The sequence below is a fragment of the Muntiacus reevesi genome, chromosome 2 (genome assembly GCF_963930625.1).
Source record: "Muntiacus reevesi chromosome 2, mMunRee1.1, whole genome shotgun sequence".
Classification (NCBI taxonomy): Eukaryota; Metazoa; Chordata; class Mammalia; order Artiodactyla; family Cervidae; genus Muntiacus; species Muntiacus reevesi.
This window is the reverse complement of record NC_089250.1, coordinates 255729336-255749355: the sequence shown is the minus strand read 5'-3', so window position 1 is coordinate 255749355 and position 20020 is coordinate 255729336. Positions and strand designations below refer to the sequence as shown.

The following is a 20020-nucleotide window of genomic DNA, read 5'->3' as shown; positions in this document are numbered from 1 at the left end:
ACTGGCTGGAGCAGGTGGCTCGGGAGGAGGCTCTTGACTTTTGGGGGTTCTGCTGCTTGAGCCAGACACTCCTTCTCTGGGGTTGGCTCTTTGGGGTCCGGGGCCAACCCTGCCCTACAGGGACGTGGAGGACTGAGAATTGGTTAGGTGTGCCCCTCTCCCCCAGACCCTGCTATAGGCTCAGCCACCCAGGAGAGCCTGGGGTCCCCGCCAGAACTGCCTTTCTTCCCATAAATCCCCATGGAGTGAGTGTCAGGACTCAATGGCCTGGCCTGGTTCACAGGTGGGGAAACAGGCTTTGAGACAGGATGGCATGGGTTTGGCTGAGGTCAATTGGTGCCTCAGCCTCTGCCCTCTGAGAAAGCATCAGGCACCATCTTTGGGGGGCCTTGGGGCCTGTAAGAGATCTCGTGAGCTTTCTCTACTCCGTGCCCACTTTCTCAGCCTGGCATCAAGCTGACCGGGCCCACACTGACCCCACAGGCACGAGGTTGGGGGCAGAAGCCTCCTGACCCAGCTTCTCCGGGGCCTGTGCCACGGGAGCGCTCACTGTGGACTAGGTCTGACGTACCCATGGCCACGTCCAGTCCAGGGACAGCTCTGGCGCCCCACAGGGTGAATGGAGGGAAAAGCCACAGGAAACATTCTGGGGAGTCTTGCCCTGGCCCTCCTTCTGCTCTGGAAAAGGATTCCCAGAATGGAGTTGGGGGAGGCAGATGGGGACGCCCCCAGGTGTCTTGTGTACACTGGAGCCCTAGCGAGGGGCTCACCACTCCACCCTCTTCCCGCCTTCAAGCCCCAGCAAGTCCCCTGCCCACCATGCCCACCGGGGGGGCCAGGGTGCTGACACAGGAAGCTGGCAGGGCTCCCGGGTGGGCCTCTCCATAAGAAAGAAGGACGCGGAGGCAGGGTAGAAATGACTGTGTATTCCCTGGTTACAAAGCCGGGCTGTGGCGGTCATCAGCGTGTCCGGCGGGTCAGCAGACCAGCAGGGCCTCGTCGTCACTGGCCTCCAACGTTGGGGAGCGGGGTGGCGGGGGGCTCCTGCAGACTCCCAGTGGCTCTGATGGGTGGGGGCCAGGGGTGCCACCGGCAGTGAGGGCCGGGGGGTAAGGGTCCTGGCCCGAGCAGGACTCCTGAGGCACGTCCACAGGGGCTGGGCTGTCCACCAGAGGGTCCCTGCCAGCCTTTCTGTCCTTGTCAGGCAGTCTGGACTCCGAGGGGTCCCGCAGGCCCGAGGGGGGCGGCGCGGAAGGTCCCACCTCCGAGGCGTGGCTGGGGGCACCGGGGGGCCCCTCCCCTGCTGCCCCCGGGCTGCTTGTGTCCGTTCGGGGTGCCGAGGGTTCCCGGGCAGCCCCCGGTGCCGGCTGGAGGAGCCCGTCACCCAGCACCGTCTGGGAGGTGCGCGCGGCCGTCAGCAGCGGGATCTGCCCGCGCGACGCCCGCGGCCGGTGAAAGAGCCGGTTCCAGAGGCGGCCGAGCCTGCGGCGGGAGGGCCCGCGGCGGGAGGCGTGTCTGCGCATCTGTCGCCGCATGGCCGTGCGCAGGTTCTGTAGCACCGAGGCCTGGAGGGTGGGGCGGCGGCTGAGGAGGCAGCGGTCAGCACGACCCCACCCCCGCCGAGGGGCCCCCGTGTCCCCTCCCCTGGCCTGTCACCCGGCCGAGGCCTCATCTCCCACCTCCCTCAACCCCAGGACCAGCCCGGTTGTACAAACCCTGGGCCTCCCCGTCTCCCGCGTTCTCTGAGGTCCGGCTGGGCGGGCCGGGGGCTGGGGGCGGGTCACCCGCTCGCCGGCTCACCTGGGACGCGCTGTAGACCGGGAAGTCCTCGACGGGTGGGATGAGGCCCTGTGCGATGAGCTGCCCGTAGGACGGGGGTGCCTCCCGCCGCACAAACTCAGCCTCCAGGCGTGTCATCTGGGTCTCAAAGGCCCTGAAGGCAACAGCAGAAGGGCAGCATGGCAGGCCGGCCAGGCGAGGGTGGGGGTCGCACTTCCCGCCTCCCACGGGGCGCCCCCCAGCGGCAGCATGTGGGCCCTCCTCCCTCCATCCCGGCATCCGGAGGGGCCCAGACCCGAGAAGCCCCGGGTGGGTGGCCCACAGCTGCAGGAAGCGTGAGCCCAGGCCCTCTCTCCAGGAACAGGGAGGAAGCGAGGCTCCGGCCCACCTGTACTCCTGCGTGCGCAGGGAGTAGAGTTTGAAGGCACAGCCCAGGGCGATGACGAGCAGCAGCCCGCAGACCAGGCTGCCGATGAGCGCGGCGGTGATGACCTTGCGGGGCACCGCCGCCAGGCAGCCGTGCTCGTCGCTGCCGTCCTGGCAGTCCTCCTGGCCGTCACAGCGCCACGTCTCGAAGATGCACAGGTTGGTGCCGCAGTGGAAGGTGCCCGGCTGGCAGGAGAAGCAGTTCTTCTCGTCCGCACCGTCGGGGCAGCTCTTCTGGTTGTTGCAGCGGTCGGCGGGCGTGTAGCACAGGCCGCTGCCCCCCTCGCAGGGGTACTGGTCCGGGGGACAGGCGGGGCAGCCCTGCTCATCCCGGCCGCTGGCGCAGTGCCACCAGCCGTCGCAGCGCTGCGGCTCCGAGAAGCAGCCTTGCTCACCCGGGTCCTCCGCGTCGCCCTCGCGGCTGCTCCCGCACGGCTGCTCCCACGGGAGGCAGTAGCCCTTCACCTGGTAGGTGGCATTGAAGCCGTGGCCGGCGCTGCGGGCGCGGGCGTGGTAGGCCACGGTGAGGCGGCCCTGGGCGGCCTCGAGGCTCACCGGCCGGTGGTTGCTGCGGTAGGAGAGCGTCTGCAGCAGGCGGTCCCCGCGCTCGCCCAGGCCCTCGTACACCTGCACGTAGTCGTCGTAGCCCAGCCGCAGCTCCAGCTGCAGCAGCACGCGCCGCGGGTCCTGCGTGTCCACCAGCCATGTGCAGTGAAGGTCCGAGGGCCCGCGGGCCGCACCGAACAGGTCTGGGGAGGCGAAGGAGCCGTAGAAGCTGCCCAGCCGCCGGCCGCAGGCCAGGTCGGGACAGCCGGCCTCGTCGGAGCCGTCGCCGCAGTCCTGAGTGCCATCGCAGCGCCGCTCAGCAGGCAGGCAGCGTGTGGAGCGCGCCCCGCTGCAGGGGAAGGTACCTCCGGGGCACAGGCTGCCTGGCGGCTCCGAGGCGGGCGCCGAGCAGTTGCCCTCATCAGAGCCGTCGCCACACTCGTCCACGGTGTTGCACTGCCAAGGGCCCGGCAGGCACTTGCCGTTGTCACAGCGGAACTCGTCAGCCTGGCAGGATGCCTGGCCCAGCTTCCCTGCAGGGTGAGGTGCATGGTGGAGACAGTCAGGGACAGCAGAACCACCCTCCTCATGGGGCCTGGGGCCAGCAGCCTGCGGGAGGTCCCCCTGCTCCCAGCAACGCCTCTGCAGGATTCAGGGAGAGGCAGGACCCAAGGAGAAGGGCCCTAGACTCTCTCTCCCCAGCCACCTGAGGGGCAGAGACGCCTCGAATACCAGGGAGCCTCGGTTCCTGACCTGAGCCAGGGTCTATAAAGTGGGGTCAGTGATCTTGAGGGGTTTCAAGGCACCCCGAGGCAGCAATGTGACCAGTTCCTGTCCCAACACTGGGCTCCAACAGTTGGGTACTGGGGGAGACCCTGCAGGGAGGGGGCAGACGGAGGGTGCCACCCCCACCCCTGGGGAGCCCATAGGCGCGCCCTGCCGTTGGTGTTACCTCGGATGTAGGAGAGTCGGAAGCCCTGGGCCTGGCCGGAGCTGGAGGCGTCAGAGTGGAAGAAGATCCAGACGTGGTCGCGGGCGGAGATGAAGGCAGGCGGGATGGCAGAGCCACAGAGCCGGAAGGCCTCCTGGCGGGGCGGGGCCGCAGGGCCCAGCATGAGCCAGTCCAGGGAGCACTGGTGGGACTCCTCCACGTCAAAGTTGCGGAAGCTGCAGGGGGCAGGGAGGACCGCAGATGTGAGTGGGTGGTCAGAGACCAGCAGGTCATGCCTAAACTCACAGCAGGGACAGCCAGACCCAGCATCCCTTCTCTCTTCCACTCCCAGCTGCTCAGCAGGCCCCCAGGGGTCCGAGAGTGGCTCCATGAAGAATCAGGACAATGTGGACAACTAGGAACATGTCAGCCCCCAGGCAGCTCTGTGAAGTCCTCCTCTCTGCCTCTCCACCCTCCGTCAGAACACACATGGTGCCCCAACCCAAGGCTACATGGAGGTGGAGGCAGGAGTCCCATGGTAGGCAATTCCCTCCACTTACACTCTCCCCAGAAGGGCAAGGTACAAGGGTCCAGATCCCCCTGTGCTGGCCTTGCTGCAATAGGCCCGGCACAAATCCCAGGCCAGGGCACAGAGGGGACCCGTGTGCACAGGGCAGGCCTGGGCTGGGGCACAGCTCATCCCCTGGGGAGAAGCACTGGCCCAGGCTGTGGGTGAGCAGGGTTGAGGAGTACTCTAGAAGTGGCCGAGGAGGCTGGCGTCTTTGAAGAGATTCCCAGTGGCCACAGGGAAACAGGGACAGACCCTGCTGTGTTCCCATCACACCTCTGGCCTTGGAGACGTGGAGCGTCTGGGTCTTCCAGGCTTTGCATTTATGAGAGTGAGACCCCAGCCAAACATCCCCATCTAGGGCTCCAATTTCGGTTCCACCATCTGATCACCTCACCCTGCTTCCCTCCACATCCCCGCAGCTTGAGCACCTGGTTCCTCCCTGCTTCCCTCTCCTGCTGAGATGGCCCCAAGGGCCCGGGGGCAAACCCGCTCTGGGCTCAGTGCCAGCCTGGCCTCAAGCCACCCCTGCAGGACAGACAGGACACCCCTGCCACCTCACAGATGACTGGCCATGCCCTCCAGTCCCAGGGCTCCCCTCCCTGGCAGGTCCGAGGTGACGGACAGCCCCACAAGCCCATGAGAGAGGCCCAGGTCTGGGAAGCCAGCCCCAGAGACCCACACTCACATGTTCACATGCATACAACTCATACATGTGCACACAGAGACTCACACATGTATTTGCACACCTACACATCTCACACACATGCCCTCCACGCCTACACACACATGTGCTCACAAACGCACATACACGTGTCCTTCATACCTGCTCAGGCTGGGCTCACACACATACACAAGCACACGTGTGTTCACACACACACATGTACACACACATCTGGTCACTGTACTTGTCGCAGGCACTCACATACACACCATCACACATGCAGCATGTGCAGGCCCACATCGAGTCCCTCTGACACCCCCGTGCCCCCATACCTGATGGTGATCATGTCCCCGCGGTCGCCTTGTATGTACCAGCTGCAGTTGGTGCCCGGCGGGTAGTTGAGAGGCCAGGCTGGGCTGTAGATGACGCCACGGCGTGCGGTGTGCTGCTCCAGCTTCCCGCTGCAGGCGGCTGTCAGGAGAGGAGGCTGAGAGGTGCTGGCTTCACCTTTGGGTGGGAGGGGGCAGTGAGGGAGGGGGACATTGAGCCCCCCAGCCCAGGACCCGAGCACAGGCCTTTCCCAGGTGGGATCAAGGCCAGCCAAGGTGGTCATGGCCAAGGGCATGGGCGCGCCGTGAGACTTCAGGGAAGTGGTATGTATGGCACGGGGAGAGGAGGACCCACATGGACTCGGGACAGTCCACCCTGTGCCCCAGAGCCCAGCTCTTCTCCCCTACCCTCCGCGGGGCTGGGAGCCAGCCCACCAGCTCCCTTTGGCACCTCACAGGTAAGGCCTCTTGGCCTCGGGTCTCAGCTCAGTGGAGAATCCTGCAGCCCTAGACCTGGTGGCCCACCATAAGCAGACCCACTATGGTTCCCTGCCTGCCAACCCACCACCCCAGGGCTGGCCTCATATAGGCCTCATTCAACACATGCTTTTTGAGGACCTACTATGTGGCAAGCACAGTACTAGGCATGCTCATAAGACAGGTAAAAGTTTGGCTCTGTGGGGCTCGCAGACCAGGGGAGGAGCAGACAGACTATGCAGATTCCCTGGGCGAAATGAAGATTATAAAACAGGCCTGAAGAGAGGGGCCGATATCCTGAGGTGGCTGGAAACACAGGCTGGGTCTGATGGCATCTTGTGTGGCATTTAGATTTTATCCTGAGTGTGAGTGGGAGGCCACCAGGGGGGATGTCATAACCAGATGAGGAAACCAAGGTTCAGAGAGGGTCAGTGAGTTGCCCATGGCCACACAGCGGGTAAGTGGCAGAGTCAGGGCCCACCCTGGTCCTCTAGTGGGCTGGGCCTCTCATTGTGTCAACCATCCACTGTGTCAGCACAAGGCATCACTCAGGCCAGCACGGGTGATGAAAGCCTCTATGCCCAGCCCCGCAGGCTTCATTATACCCACTTCATTAGTTACACGTGCCCTCTGCGACCCAGCCAAGCTCACCCAGCCTAAAGGTGGCAAACTCTGCCCTGGTGTGCCCTGGCCTTCACAGGACCAAGCAAGGCTCTGAACTTGGTTGCCCCAGCCCCTCACAGCCCCTCACCACACTTCTTCATCTGATCTTCACAACAGCCTGTGGCACAGGCACAGGTAGGCCCATTATACAGATGGAGAAACTGAGGCCCAGGGAGACAAATCACAGTGCTTTGCCCAAGCCCCGCGATACCACCTACCTCTCCACTCTCCCTGACCCCTGACTGTTGCCCTGCAAGCAGGGTCTCTCTGCTGGCTCTCAACAAGACTCTTTGGAATCCCAAAAGACTCAAGTGCAGAAAGAAGAGTGAAAGCCCTCCAGCAGCCTCCCATGCTCCACCCGTGGAGGTTCGGGTGATCCAAGGCTGTGACCCACATGGGGTTAACCCCCAGCAATGGCTCACAGGAGGATCAGGGGCTGGAAGAGAAACACCCACACCCCTAAAGCAAGGCGGACCATGTCAGGTCGCCATCAGAGCCTTGACAGCCCCGGGTTGGTGAGTTACCAGCCAGGGCTCCCCACTTGGCACTCACCAGGGCCTGGGAGGTCAGCCCCCTGAGCCTCAGCGTTCTTGCAATCCAGGAGGGTAAGGACTAAACAACCAGAGTGGTGATCAAGGGCCTAAGCAACTTGTTTCCTTGGATGGGTGAGGCTTTGTGGGCTTCACAGATGCTGACCTGGGGACCCTGGCAGCTGTGAGGTCAGGGCTCCTCCTCCTCCGGGATGCTGGGTGGGGGGTCCCTAGGCAGGGCTAGGAGCACATCCTCCCCCCACAGTGAGTCTCTGAAGCAAACGCTACACCGGAGTCAGATGCTCCATCAGCCAATGTGGGAGTCACCCCGTCCGCTCAGCCCCCAGGACAGGCCTGAGGCAAAGCAATATCCACTGTGGCCTAGAGGCCTTCCCCACAAGATGGAGCCCTCGTGGAGGCCGGGTTTCTCCCCCACACTGGCCAGAGAAAGCCAGGCCTGCAGGGACCCACGTCTGGCCCTCTTTCATGACATGGAGAAGCCTCTCTCTCCAGACCACCAGCCTCGTCAGGAGCAGGTAACCAGACACTGCTTCTCAACAATCCCCTGACAACATGTTTCCCCAGACATGCCTCACCCCAAGTGCCCCTCGGACGCCCCAGACATTTCCCCACTGGGGGCAGCAATGTCCCTGAGTCACTGTTAATTCTTCTGCAAGGGCGGGTGGGCAGAGAGACCACAGTTACTGCAGCTGTCGTCCTGGCCCATGCAGAGTGACCGTGGATGGAAAGGGAGGCTGGAGTCCCTCCAGGACCCTAGACTGGACACTGCCTGGCCGTGGGCCTGGAGGGCATCACCAGTTCAGATGACCAGCCCCAGGCTTCTCTGTGACGGCAACCTCACTCCCATCCCACTGCCACCCCAGCACCCAGGCGCAGGTAGGGGAAAGACCTTCGTGAATCCAGTCCAGTCCTGAAGTCCACACTGCTGGTCGCACCCTAGGCCCCAGCTTGCCCTTCAGGGAAATGCAGTCAGAGGGTGCCGCTCATCTCAGGGTGGCTGGGAGATGTGGGCAAGCGGCAGTCTGGAGGCAGACGTGCGTGTGGGGTGAGTAGGGGGGATACCCGTGGGAGGTGAGGGCAGAGACGGCGTGTGTGATGAGGGGTGGGTAGTGAGGGGAGCTGGGAGATACTGACGCAGGATGGAGGCTCTTGGGGGTATTTAGGGGTAGTCAGAGAAGTCTGTCTGAGCTTAACTGGAAGTGACCTGTGTTCACTTGGAGAGAAGTTTTGCTCAGGTCAAGGTGGCCTGCTCAAGGGGGCAAGGGGTGACTGAGCGCTTTCAGACCAGCGTCCTTCTTTCCTGGTCCAGAGAAATGTCAAATACTCCTGAGAGGGCATAAGAAAGCCTGAAAACATACAGCATGCAGATCTGGTCTCCAGGGGCTCCCAGCACTCTGGACAACCTGCCAGTGTGCTCAATGACTGGGAGCCGGGAGCCCCAGCAGAGTGCCTGGGCAACGCTGCCAGATGAGCGGAGAACACCCTGAAGACGCTGCCCAGACTCACCACCCGGGTCACAGTGGCCAGAGTCTGGGGTGACGGGGTGGGTTATCCGACCCAGTTGGTGCCTGACAAGCTGGGGCAGGATGGGGGCTGAGAGGCAAAAGCCTGTGAGGTCCCCAGGTGGCCCAGCTGGGCCCTGCGAAGGGACTGAGCCCAGTGAGGGTGGGGAAGCGGCAGGTGAGACAGTGATGACCCAGGTTCCTTACAGCAGGAATTGCAAGGAAACCCTGAAAGTGCGGAGGCACAGCGCTTCGGGTGGGAGGAGGCACTGTGGCAGCCAGAAGCTGGTCTCTACTTCTCTCAGCAATGCTAGAGGGTGAGAGAGGGGCTCTAGGACAGCCTCAGCTCAGCCCAGCCCCTGTGGCCACACAGGCTCCGTGTGCAGCCTCAGGACACCGGGGGTGGGGATGGGGGGGCAGGCACAGACAGCTTGAACCCCGCTGGCAGTCGAACAGGAGGCTGAACCTGGATGGATTTCTCTCCTGGCTCTACAGATGGACTTTGTCCCTGGAGCATCTCTTTTCGAACCCGGGGCAGACATGTCTGGAGCCACATGCCCACCCACACACGAGGGGGCCCGGCATGGGACTCGCATGTGTAAGACCTGCCACCCCCTTGTCCCCTTCACCCTGCGACCCCTCTCTACCATGGCTGCCACGGATGCCTGACCCAGGTGAGGCCAGTCCGTCTGGTCCTGGAAATTGGGGTGGGGAGACTGCGTGGTTAGCTGTGGGGGCCATGACGTCAGGCAGGACTCAGGCCGGCTCAACGCTGAGCGAGGCCAGGCCCTGAGCCAGTGCGGTCAGCAGCGGAGGCCAGGCTGCAGGGGCAGGAAGGAGCTGGTTGAAGGGAGAACGGGAAGGGAGGCTGAGAGTATGCATCGGAGAGACAAGCCTTTGAAAGCAGCTTCTGTGAATCCTGAGCCTCCCCATCGCAGGGACAGCGACCAGGAGACAGCCCACCCCAGCCCACCCCCACCCCCGCCTCCCTGAGCTGCCTCAGTGGGTCTCTGCTGCCAGCCAGGCCCTGAGCAGAACAGAACTATTAATAAAAATCCCAGGTACCTCCTGCCCCATGACACAGCTCAGGACACAGCTGGCCTCCCACAGACTCCAGGGGCCCTTCTCAGATGTCTCCTCTGGCACCAAGGGACCCAGGGCCTGGGCCTATGCATTCACTAACCCCTGGCAGCCCCTTCAGCAAAGGGCAAATGCCCCTGATGGCCTCAGCCCTGAAGGCACCCGCTCCTGGCAGCCTTTGCTGTGCTCGGCACGAGGCCCAAGCATGAAGACGGCCAGCGGATGGACAGACCAGCTCTGACAGGCAGGAGGCAGCCACGGAGTTCAACTGTGTTTTCTTAAATCCCGTGTGTCTATTTGGCACCTACTTGTCACAGGGCCAAACCATCAGCCGAAGTGTTAACGTCTCTCCTGCAAATCAGTGTCCCTGAAACTGGTCTTTCCCTGGCAGACTGGCTGATGCGAGACTGAACCCCTACAGCCTTCTTACCTAATTCACACACCAAGCCAATATTTCATCCCAGGGTCAGGTAGCAGGCACAGACAGACCACCCCGCTAGCCCAGAGCCCTTAGGGATTAGACAAACTAGCCAGCCCTAAGATGTTTTCTCTGCCCTGTCTTGTTCTGCTCACCGAAACTTCGATCAAGGCTCTGGCCAAAAAGCCTTCCCCTCACTTCTGTCTGCCTTGACTAGACCTGGTGTTGCCCAAGTGACCCCAAGTGGTATGGCATGTCCCCTCCTCGAGAGACACATAAGTAACAAATTCCTCCATCAATGGCTTTGGCCTCTGTGTTGTCACTCAGTCATACCTTCCTAAACTAAATCCCAGGTGTAATTTTAAAGCAGGCAGGCATCTTATGGTGCCCTATGGTTCTCTGGGATCCCCACTGCCTATAGGAAGCACAGCCTGCCAAGTGTGCAGGCGATGACAGTTTCCTAGTGGTATGAGGCTACCACGTGCAAAAGCCATGCTGAACACCTTACCTCACTGGCCCATTTAACCAGGCTTCATGGTTAAATGCACCCATTTTACAGAAAAGGAAACTGAGGCTCGGAGAGGTATAAGCTTGCCCAATGCCACAAAACGCCTTTGTGATGCAAAGATGCCCAGGAATTGAGATTAAAAAAAAAAAAGGCCAGGTGACCTCAGGGGTGGAGCCAGGATCCTGAAGGCTGGTACTCAAAGGTCACTAAAGCAGGAAAGCAGGGAGGAGGGGAGGAAGGGGAGAAGCGTGTTACTCACCTAAGGCAGGAACGGCGCTGCTGAACCGCCCGGTGAGAACAATGTTCACTGTGGGAAACACAAAGCGGGTTCAGTGGTGTGGGGGAAAGGAGGAGGAGAGGGGGTAGCTCTTGGGGCTTAAACACTTGGGGTGCAAACAACACAGCCCAAACTCCAGGCTGGTTCTCTTCATCTCGAAGGGCAAGGCCCAGAGCACTGTTACAGTCCTGCTGGGATGGGCAGAACGAGAACCCCAGGGGACCTCAGGACTCACCCAAACACTCATAGTGGGAGAGAGCAGGGTGCAAGCCTGGCTGCCCCAGAGCACTCCCGCCATTCCCCATGCTTGGGAATTCTAACTCACGTGGGAAGGGGTTTGCTTGTATCTTCTCGGGCTTGGGACCCACGGGCCTTGACCATCCTTCTGGGAAAGACCTTGCTCAACCCGGGCCTTGCTCAACCCAGGCAGGGGCCCTGCCTGTGAAGGGGGCTCCTACCACACTGTAGGGCTTCCTCCCTCTGAGGAGCCTTGCCAGCCAGCCAGGGAGGGAGGGAAGCAGTTCTGATCACCCCCATTCTACAGGCACTTATAGCTACCAGGGTTCAAGGTCCTCCTCACTACCCCGTGCTGACCTTGGGAAGAGAGGCAAAAAACTTGCCTGCCACCTACCCCTTCAGGTACCCACCACCATGGGATCTGCCCTTTGCTTTCACTGAATGCTTTCCTGCAGCAGTTATGGGAGCAGAAGACGTAGGCACACTCAACTTCCTGAGCTTCGGGGTGTCTCCTTCCCCAACACCAAGGATGCGAAGGGAAGCAGAGAACATCTCTACAGGGGTCAGCCCATGTCTGGTGAAGAAGAGAGCCAGCTGCCCCCTGGCAGGACACCCAGCCTCTGCTGGGCGGGGAGGGCCTTGGGGGAGGCCAAAGGGTCTGCCCCTTGCCTTGCACCCTGGGGGAAGCCAGGCACTCAGGAGCATGGGACCACGCTGACAGATTGGGGATGGGGCACTCTGGGGGCCATGAAGCTCACTGAGATCTGCTCACGCAGCTAAGGCAGGGGCATTCCCCCAGCTCCTAGATTCTTGGGGGCAGAGGAGAGTGCACCCTAAAATGAACAGGCTTCTTTTTTAACTTTGTCATTTCAGTGGCTTCAACAAACCTGCTGGGATTACAGAGCCTTCGCTGATGACACCATAGGGTGTCCCCTAATGACCCCGGGCTTAGATAATGGCCTCCCTCCTTCATCATGGTAAATAAAGGAGCCATGTGGCTAGAGGATTTAACCCCTTGCTTCCCCTCTCCCGCACACAAGGCCCTGGAAAGGTGGACAGAAAAGCTCTGGCAGGGCTGGATGGGTCCCTGGCCCTCCCCAGACACATCGCCCTGGGCTGCTGAGGCCTGCCCTGCTGGGTCTGAGAAGACACAAAGAGAAGACAGGAGTCATTCTAGCAGCTGCCTCCTGCCGCGCATCCCGATCCCGGCTCCGGCTGGCTCCCGCCCCCAGCCCACTCCAGGCAGGAAATAGTTTCTCGTTCAGGAGACCACCGGCCCCAGCCCCGGTGGCTTCGCCTTTGTCCGCAGCTCCGGAGGCCCGGATCGCCCATCGCCGCCAGGCTAAGAGCGGGGAAGTCAGGCAGAAAGTCACTGCCCGCCAATCCCAGGCGACCGCACAGTGGGCCGCCCCGCGCGCCGCTCACCCGGGCTCCCGGACGCTATTCTGAACCCGGCTGAAGCCGGGGCTCCGCGGCCGGAGTCGCCCTCCCAGGCCTAAGACCCCAGCAGGCCAGACTGCTGGGGGCCGCAGTCTCCTCGGCCTCTGGCAGGAGCTCTCGCCGTGCCCGTCCCGGGAGCCCCAGCCGCAACCAGCGGAGAGGGGCGCCCGAAGTCCGACCAGGGCGCGGCGCGTAACTACGAGGCAGGGGACCGATCCCGCCGGGGCCGCGCGGCCCACTCACCCAGGCAGACGACGGCGAGCTGCGCCCGGGCGCCCGGCGCCCCCTCCAGCCCAGCGGCCGCCAGCTTCTCCATGCTGGGGCCGGCCGGCCGGCCGCGGGCGCCGCCTCCTGCCCAGCTCCTGAGGCTCCGGCTCCGGCTCGGGCCCCCGAGGCTGCAGCGGCCCGGATGCGGGCGGCGGCTCCGGCGGCGTCTTTGTGAGGCGGCGGTGCAGGCCCGCAGCGCACGCGGGGCCACATCGGCCGCGGCGTCACGGGCCCCGCGGGGGCTCAGCGGCGGCCGCCAGGGAGGACCCCCGCCCGCCGCTGCCCCCGCGCCCCCGGCCCCGCGGCGCGGCCGGCCTGTGCCCGGGGGCCCCCGGCGCGCCCATGCCCCGCGGCGCGCCGCCCGCCCGGCCCTGGCGCCCCCGGCCGCCCCGCGCTGCCCCCAGCCCGCCCGGCCGGTGCCGCCGGTGGAGCGTCCGCGGGTCTGTGGGTCCCGCCGCCCGGCCCCTGGCCCGCCCGAGCCCGAAGGCCGCGCCGCGCCAGCCACGTGACGCGCCCGCCGAGCCGCAGTGGCGCTGGCAGGGCGGGTGCGGGCGGCCGGGGCGGGCGGGGGGCGCGCGCCCCGCCTCGGGTGCTGGACAGCTCCGCGCAGGCGGCCCCTGGCCAGTGCGCGCCCTCCCGGCCCGAGCCTGGCGCTCCCAGCAGCCCTCCTCCCCACCCAAGAATCGGTCCCTCCCGGAGCCGGCTGAGATGCGAGGGGAGGGGAGGGGAGGGGTGATGGGTAGGGGGTGGCAGAGAAAGGGGCTACGAGGAGCTGCTAAGGGGACCTGAGGGCAGGACCGCCCCTGGTGGCGCAGGACTAAGGCCTGTTTTCTGTGTGAGGACCTGCCCCCGTCATTGGCCGCGACCAAGCAGACCCCACATCCCTGAGATGAATCGCTCTGCGCAGAGCCAGGCCTGTGAGGGAACACTGGTGACCAGGCGACCATTCTAACAGGCCTCTGGAAACCCACCCCTCCCGGGGCCCCAGAGGCCACGCAGTCATCCCGAGAGGCACTGGGAAATGGAGAGAAGGCCTGTTTTCCAGCCTCTTCTATCCGGGAGTGTTGTCAACCAAGGGAATGGGCCCAGTAGAAGCTGAAACCCTGGGAAACAGTTAGAGGAGACCACCTAAGGGGCCAACCCTCCTTTTTTGAGAACCTTGTGAAATGGGAGGTCCCCAGAGGTTCCCTCCCTGTCCTGGCTGCTGGGTATAACCTTCCCTGCTTGCATCCCCAAGCCAAGGCTCAGGATTCGCCTCCCCTTGATGTTCCCTGTTTTGCAAAGAAGGTAGAGAGAAACCGGTGTTCTGTTAGTGAACATTGTAGACAGAATATTGTAGACGTTGTAATTCAACTAACTCATTTTCATAGTACAGGCCAACTGGATTTTAATTTTTAAAAATTGGAAAAAAAACACAACTTTTAGGTTTTCTGTCTTCCCTTTTTCTCTCTCTCTTCTAATTCTTCTGGTGATTTTTCCAAAGCGGACTTCTTGGGAGATGTATTAAAGGATTTAAGAATCAAATAACAGGATAAATGACTCATTTATGGTAAAGAGCACTAGCCTGCCGTAATTTGGTTTCAAAATTTCATCAGGCTGCTGACCACTCCGTAATGGGTGTTTATGCTTGGCAAAAATGTTCAGCAGAAGTAGGGATAGGCAGAGTCTGCAGTTTTGTTTCCATTTGAAGATGCTTTCTGCCTCAGTTTATGTTTTGAAAGCTATGTGAGGAATCCAGGGTCAACACCAGTGCCCTGGGGAGTCCTATTGGAGCTTGTGGGGAATGGAAAAATATGAGCCCCTATCTACACTTCTCAAATACAAAATATGTTTAATCAAGTGGAAAAGCATGGCTAGATATAAAGCTCCAGTTTGCCCAATCTGTTCACACCTCACTGTCAACCCTCATAAACCCACAGAGCAGATACCCTTCGGTCATTTGGGAACAAGTCTTCCCACTGCCCAGTAGAGCAGGGTCAGAAAACAACCACCACCTAACTTTATGTAAACTTCTGATAATTTGTTTAGCATGAATTTTTTTGCATTTATATACATTTTAAAAAATATAACTTGTCTGGGACTTCCCTGTTGGTCCAGTGGTTAAGAATTTACCTACCAATGCAGGGACACAGATTCAATCCCTGGTCTGGGAAGATTCCACATGCCACAGAGCAACTAAGCCCATGTGCCACAACTACTGACGCCTGAGCACCTAGACTCCATGCTCTGCAACAAGAGTATGTGTGTTAATTGCTCAGTCGTGTCTGACTCTGCAACTCCACAAACTATAGCCTGCTAGGCTCCTGTGTCCATGGGATTCTCCAGGCGAGAATACTGGAGTGGGTTGTCATTTCCTTCTCCAGGGAATCTTTCCAACCCAGAGCACAAACCTGAGTCTCCAGGGTCTCCTGGATTGGCAGGTAGATTCTTGACCACTGAGCCACCTGGGAGAAGCCACCACAGTGAGAAGCCCACTCACGAAAACTAGAGACTAGCCCCCCACTCACTGCAAGGAGAGAAAACCCACGTGCAGCAACGAAGACCCAGCACAGTCAAAAATAAAATAAAAAATAATAACTAACGAAATTTAAAAATATATGTGACTTATCTTGATTACTGGGGCTTCCCAAGTGGCATTAGTGGTAAAGAACCCACCTGCAAATGCAGGATGTGTAAGAGACCAAGCTTTGATCCCTGGGTGGGGAGGTAGGAGGAAATGGCAACTCATTCCAATATTCTTGCCTGAAGAAGCCCCTAGACAGAGGAGCCTGGTGGGCTACAATCCACGGGGTTGCCAAGTGTTGGACATGAAGTGACTTAGTGCACATACACACATCTTGATTACCGAGTCTTCTGGCACAAACTTAGTCCCTGCCCATATTGAGACCTTAACTATCTGACGTCCCTTTCCAGTTTAGGCTCATGGTGGTCTAGCGCCCTCTAGAGGCTGCTGCCCCAGGCAGGGCCTCCCTAGGGGTCTCCAGTGTAGACCTGACCCAGTCATCTCTTGCAACCCTTCTAACTACTTCTGGAGTAGTTCCTGGCAGCCTAATCTCTGCTGCAGGACTTGACAGTCTGGTTGCAGTCACCAGGTCCCCCACAACTTTTTAACAAACATCCCACCTTGGCTTGATTGTCTCCAGAAGGTCTGTGTCCCTCACAACCAAATCTTCCAACTAGTGGAGGATTTAGTACTGGAAAGGGGTGATACAAGTAACAAACCCCAAGAACCTGAAGACCGGCTGGGGAAGAGGAGGAAGCAGTGGGGCAGAGGGACCCAGGCAGGGGATCAAGGTCTTCCTGGCAGGAAGCTGACCTTCCTAGTTAGGAGGAAGGGAAGCTGCTGTTGCCTTCACATGTCTCATGAGCTTCAGCATGTGGGCCACTGAAGCTTTCGGCAATCTGCAAGTAGAGAGAAGGAAGGGGCTTGGAGGCGTCCCATATAAATCCCCTTCTGGAACAACCCCCTCACCGAAATGCAGACACAACTCAAGCCCACTCTTACCCAATGGTTGCTGGACTCTATGTAGAGGATGCCAAGTTGGCTGGTAATTGACTTTCTCAATCTCGCAGAGTGAGCATTGTTTTGAGGAGCAAAGGCCAAATGTGGCTTTGGCAAGTCAAACTGAAACAAGGGCTTTTGATCACTTGGTCCAGGTCTACTGCAAGTGCCTTCAATGGTGGGGGGCAAGCTTTTCCTTGTCCAGACACTTCCAAATCTGCCGTCTGCACCTTTGCTGTTGTGTCCATCTCGGTTCATGGTAGCATCACTTGCTGGATTAGTATATTCTACTCCAGTCCCCCCAGAGCCATCCATCACTAAGCCCTGATAGCTCAACCCCACAATGTGGGTATCTCAAATCAAATCTACCCACTTCTCTTCATTACCATGGCCAGCTCCCTGGTCCCAGCCACCATCTCCTCTCCCATGGGCCGCCTACATGGTCCCCTGCCTCCCAGTTAACAGCTCACGTTTTTAACATGCAAAGTGAATCATGCTTGCTACAGAAAATGCACCAAGGCACGCTGTGAAGTTTTTAACCTGAGCTTTATGATCCTGTGGGGACTAGCCCTGCCTACCACCCTCTCCAAGCCCCCTCTCCACCCAACTCGTTCTGGCCTCAGAAGGTTTCCACCTTAGCCAGAGCTAAGGTCTACCTTTCCTTCTTGGCCAGAAGAGCAGTCAAGAAGCGGAGGAGGAGAGCATTTGGAGAGATGTTCTTAGCCCTGTGAGCAGCCCCTCCATTGTGTGGAGGTACCAACTGTTGCTACATGTCCAGGGTCACCTTGGAGAGAAGCGCTCCAAGCCCCTGAGGATGGCCACTCGCTGGAGCCAGTGGTGGGAGGGTTGTTCTGTCTGCATTTAAGTCTGTCTTTGGGCAGAAACAACCCTTGAATGCTTTGTAAGATCCCTCTGGGACCCAGCAGAGGAGCCTCACAAGACAGTGCCTTCTCTATTTTGCTATTTCTTCGCATTTTTGCTCTCATATACATCAAAATCCATATTTCTCAAATGATGTTTTAAAATCTCAGCCTTTTAGGTAGAAACTAACAGGAAAACCTGCAACTATGGGACTTCTGAATGGCAGCTAGTGTTATACAACTTTAATATTAGCTGGTAGAAGGACAGGAAAGAAGCAAGAAGAGAAAGAATAGCCTCAGAGAAAGAGAGTTAAGGTTTATTTGCCTTAGAAGTACTACAAATATCAAAACCACAATGAGACACCACTTTATATCCATTAAGATGGCTATTATAAAAAAAAAAAAAGAAAATATCAAGTGTTGGCAAGAATTCGGAGAAGTTAGAACACTTGTGCATTTCTGATGGGAATGTAAAATGGTACAGCTGCTGTGGGAAATAGTTTGGCAGTTTCTCAAAAGGTTAAATATAGAACTACCATATGATCCAGCTATTCCACTTCTGAGTATGCACCCAAAAGAATTGAAAGCAGGAACTCCAGGAAATGTTTGTACACTCATGTTCGTGGAAGCATTATTCACAATAACCGACAAGTAGAAATAACATAAGGAAAGGGAAAGTGTTAGTCCCTCAGTTTAGCAACCGAGGTGACCACCACGACTCTTGGTGACCCCCATGGACAGTAGCCTGCCAGGCTCCTCTGTCCGTGGAATTCTCCAGGCAGAAATACTGGAGTGGGTAGCTTTTCCCTTCTCCAGGGGATCTTCCTGACCCAGGGATCAAACCCAGGTCTCCTGCATTGCAGGCTGGTTCTTTACCATCTGAGCCACCAGGGAAGCCCAGAAACAACATACGTGCCCATTAATAAATGAATGGATAAGTAAAGTGTAATATATAGTTCTAGGTGTAGATATAATGTTACTCAGTGAAAAAGGAAGGATGTTCTGATACATGCTTCAACGTGGATGAACCTTGAGCACATTATGCTAAGTGAAACAAGCCATTCACAAAAGGACAAATACTGTGTGATTTCACTTATACGAGGGACATAGAGCCATCAGTCTCACAGAGACAGAAAGTAGAAAGGTCGTTGCTAGGGAATGGGGGAGGAGGAACCAACGGGAAGTCATTGATAAACAAGTAAAGAGTTTCCCTTTGGGAAAATGAAAGTTCTGGAGATGGGTAGTGGTGATGGTTACACAACAACATGACTGTACTTGATACCACTGAACTGTACACTTAAAAGTGCTTAAAACAGTAAGTTTTGTGTAATAGGCATTTGACCACAAATAAAAAATACTAAAAATAGGGACTTGCCCAGTGTTCCAGTGGCTAAGACGCCATGCTCCCAATGCTGGGGACCTGGGTTTGATCCCTGGTCAGGGAACTAGATCTCACATGCCACAACTAAGAGTTTGCATGCTACAATTAAAAAAAAAAAAAAAAAGATCCTGCATGCCACAATGAAGACTGAGGAGCCTTCGTACCACAGCTGAGAACTGGCATAGCCAGATAAATAAATAGGTTTTTTTTTTTAAGTACTAAAACTGGGAAAATTCCGAGTTGTAACATTTCCACCTGGGCTCTGTGGAGTGAGGTGGCCAGCCTAAGTGGCTGCTCTGGATTTAATGTGCTTCCCAGCATCCCTACCCTCCCAGAACCTCACAAAGCTCAGAGCAGAGTACCTGCTCCACCCTGTGCAGCCCAGGGGCCCCGCCTGCTGCATCTGCAGGCATATTGGCAATGGACAGAGTGCAGCAAAGTGCATCTACCTATAGACACTCTCCAGGCCGCCGCTGGTTCTTCCAACTTTAATAGACCAGCAGCAGCAAAATCATTTTACCTTCAGTATTGAGCAGCAATTTTCAAATTATAAGCTTGGAACAGCGATAGTATGCTGTAAAAAAAAAAAAAAAGGCTTTTTATTGCAATAAAAATGTTAGTGCCAGGTCACCCCCTTGGTTTACATAACCCTCTCCACAGTAATTTTGAATAAGGAGTGCAGTTTCAATTTTCAATCAAAAAGCGCCCCCTCGGCCTTGCTGAACCACTCAGAAGTACCCTGAAACAATAGTCATTTTGTATATTGATTTGGGGGGGAAATCAATCCAATTCAGTCCACCCCACTAAATTATTAATGGAGCAAAGTACATCAGAACCTCGAGGTGGGTAAACAGGTACTGCTTGTTCTTTATCTCTGTTGCTGCCACAGGAATGAAGGTGACAGGTTGAAAGCCTGAGTCCTGAGGTAGGTGTACAACTCTGGGAAACCAAGGGCAGAGGGAGAGACGAGGAAAGCCATGGGGACGAGCCCTTACAAGCCAAAGTGTCTTCTTCATGGTCCAAGTCAAGAGAGTGGAGACTCAGCTCCCTTCCAGCACGCACGGGAGATGAAAGCAGCCTATTGAGGGGCCCAAGGTGGCTCCTAGGAGGCCACTTTTCCCTGCTGAGTTCAAAGGGCTCCTGGGGGACAATGCGGAGCCTACTGCAGCGCTGCTCACTCGCCCCAGCTAGGAGGACCCCTCCTCTACCGTGGTGGGTTGTGAGCCTTTATTATGAACTTAGTAGTTGTATTTAAGTCAGCTCATCCTAAAATAAGAGATATACTTAAGTGTTACTGCTTCAGAAAGAAATCTTACATCATTACCCTGAACATAAATCCAGATCTCTAGCCATAGCTTAGGAACTATGATCCATGATCCAAACAAAACATTGCACTTTTTTTTTTTTTTTTTTGCCTACATCCCTATTTTCTCCACCGAGAACAGTTAGGAAGTAATCTAGAGCATTCAAGATGCACTAGCTTCAGGACTTCCCTGGTGGTCCAGCAGTAAAGACTTCACCTTCCAGAGCAGGAAGTATGAGTTAGATCCCTGGTCGGGGAGCTGAGATCCCACATACCTTGTGTCGAAAAAAAAAAAAAAAAACCAAAACCTA

General features: G+C 58.0%; 1 protein-coding gene across 3 annotated transcripts; it reads right to left on the bottom strand.

Moving 5' to 3' along the window:
- Nucleotides 1-906: 906 nt before the first annotated feature.
- On the bottom strand, nucleotides 907-13012 carry LRP3 (LDL receptor related protein 3). 3 transcript variants are annotated; one of them, XM_065925757.1, is made up of 7 exons: nucleotides 12640-13010; nucleotides 10702-10749; nucleotides 5247-5421; nucleotides 3704-3918; nucleotides 2168-3284; nucleotides 1801-1933; nucleotides 907-1565 (listed from the first exon to the last, which is right to left on the bottom strand). In XM_065925757.1, exons 1-7 carry the CDS (start codon nucleotides 12710-12712, stop codon nucleotides 978-980), a joined length of 2349 nt encoding a protein of 782 aa, XP_065781829.1. In that variant the 5' UTR covers nucleotides 12713-13010; the 3' UTR covers nucleotides 907-977. The 3 variants fall into 3 exon arrangements, with proteins under 3 accessions (XP_065781829.1, XP_065781830.1, XP_065781831.1); XM_065925758.1 differs by having other exon boundaries at nucleotides 5247-5385; XM_065925759.1 differs by having other exon boundaries at nucleotides 1235-1584; nucleotides 12640-13012.
- Nucleotides 13013-20020: the final 7008 nt, after the last annotated feature.

Excerpts from the sequence above, each read along its gene's own strand:
- LRP3 (XM_065925757.1), bottom strand. The coding sequence starts at position 12,712 with ATGGAGAAGCTGGCGGCCGCTGGGCTGGAGGGGGCGCCGGGCGCCCGG. Across the intron at positions 3,285-3,703 it reads CCGACTCTCCTACATCCGAG|GGAAGCTGGGCCAGGCATCC; the intron begins GTAACACCAACG and ends CTCACCCTGCAG. Across the intron at positions 1,566-1,800 it reads CGGTCTACAGCGCGTCCCAG|GCCTCGGTGCTACAGAACCT; the intron begins GTGAGCCGGCGA and ends CCCACCCTCCAG.